The sequence below is a fragment of the Rhincodon typus genome, chromosome 1, assembly GCF_021869965.1.
Source record: "Rhincodon typus isolate 14 chromosome 1, sRhiTyp1.1, whole genome shotgun sequence".
Lineage (NCBI taxonomy): Eukaryota > Metazoa > Chordata > Chondrichthyes > Orectolobiformes > Rhincodontidae > Rhincodon > Rhincodon typus.
Window position 1 is genome coordinate 12,645,901 of NC_063332.1, and position 945 is coordinate 12,646,845.

The 945-nt window shown below is 56.4% G+C and overlaps 1 protein-coding gene across 1 annotated transcript in view; it reads left to right on the forward strand.

The window, feature by feature from the left end:
* Window positions 1-433: 433 nt before the first annotated feature.
* atrn (attractin) overlaps window positions 434-945 on the forward strand; it is a 233,320-nt gene continuing 232,808 nt past the window's right edge. Inside the window, exon 1 of the mRNA XM_048602194.1 lies at window positions 434-781. Coding sequence (XP_048458151.1) covers window positions 534-781 — 248 coding nt within the window. The 5' untranslated portion in view covers window positions 434-533. The remainder of the gene's footprint in view (window positions 782-945) is intronic.

Here is a 945-nt window from a genome sequence, read left to right on the forward strand (position 1 = left end):
CATCAGAAAATATCTGGGTTTGCATAAAAAGGTCTTTGTATGACTGGCAGATGTGATGAATGGTGATCCACAGGGGTCAGTACTGGGCCTCAAAGTTTTACAATTTTCATCAATGACTTAGATGAGGCGAGGGAAGGCATGGTAGCTAAATTTAAATAGTCACTTGCATATGTCACAAAAAGTTAGCACGCAAGTACAGCACATAATGAAGAAGGCTAATTAAGTATACTCCTTTATCACTGAAGGAAGTGAACATAAAGAGGCATGTCTACCTCACAAAAGAGGCTAGCATCCAAGTTCACCGGTTAATAGGAAAGGCAAATGGAATATTTGCCCTTTGCAAAGGGAATGGAAAGAAAAGTAGGGAGATCTTGCTTGGAGTGGGTCCTGGGAAGAGAAGCAGTACGCATGCCCACTGCGTGGATGAGCGGGGAGGTGAGCAGGCGCGCATGCTCAGACGGTGGTGATTCGGTGCGTTTTTCTTACCGTCTTCTCCCGGGGACGGTCTGCGGATCGAGCACAAAGTTGAGAATATGGCGGCGGCGGAGGAGCGACGGACCGGCTCCGGGCTCCAAGTGACGCTGGTCGCCGGCTCGGGGAGTTTCCTGAAGTGGGGCGTCATGCTGGCGCTGTGTGTGTCCATGTGCGGGTGGCCCGGAGCCCAGGGCAAGGAGTGTGAGAAGCGGTGTGTCCACGGGAACTGCAGCGCGGCGGGCGGACAGTGCGTGTGTGAAGCCGGCTGGGTCGGGGAGCTGTGTCAGCACTGCGGCGGCAGGTTCAAGTGAGTCAGGGGGCTGGTGGGCCTCACCGACTGCGGCTTTCCGACATCCACGGCCGTAAACCACCCGCTCACCATCCTGACCCCGAACCCACCCCGCCACTGCCACCACCCTGACCCCGACCCGACCCCCCCCACCCCGTCACTGCCACCACCCCGACCCCCCC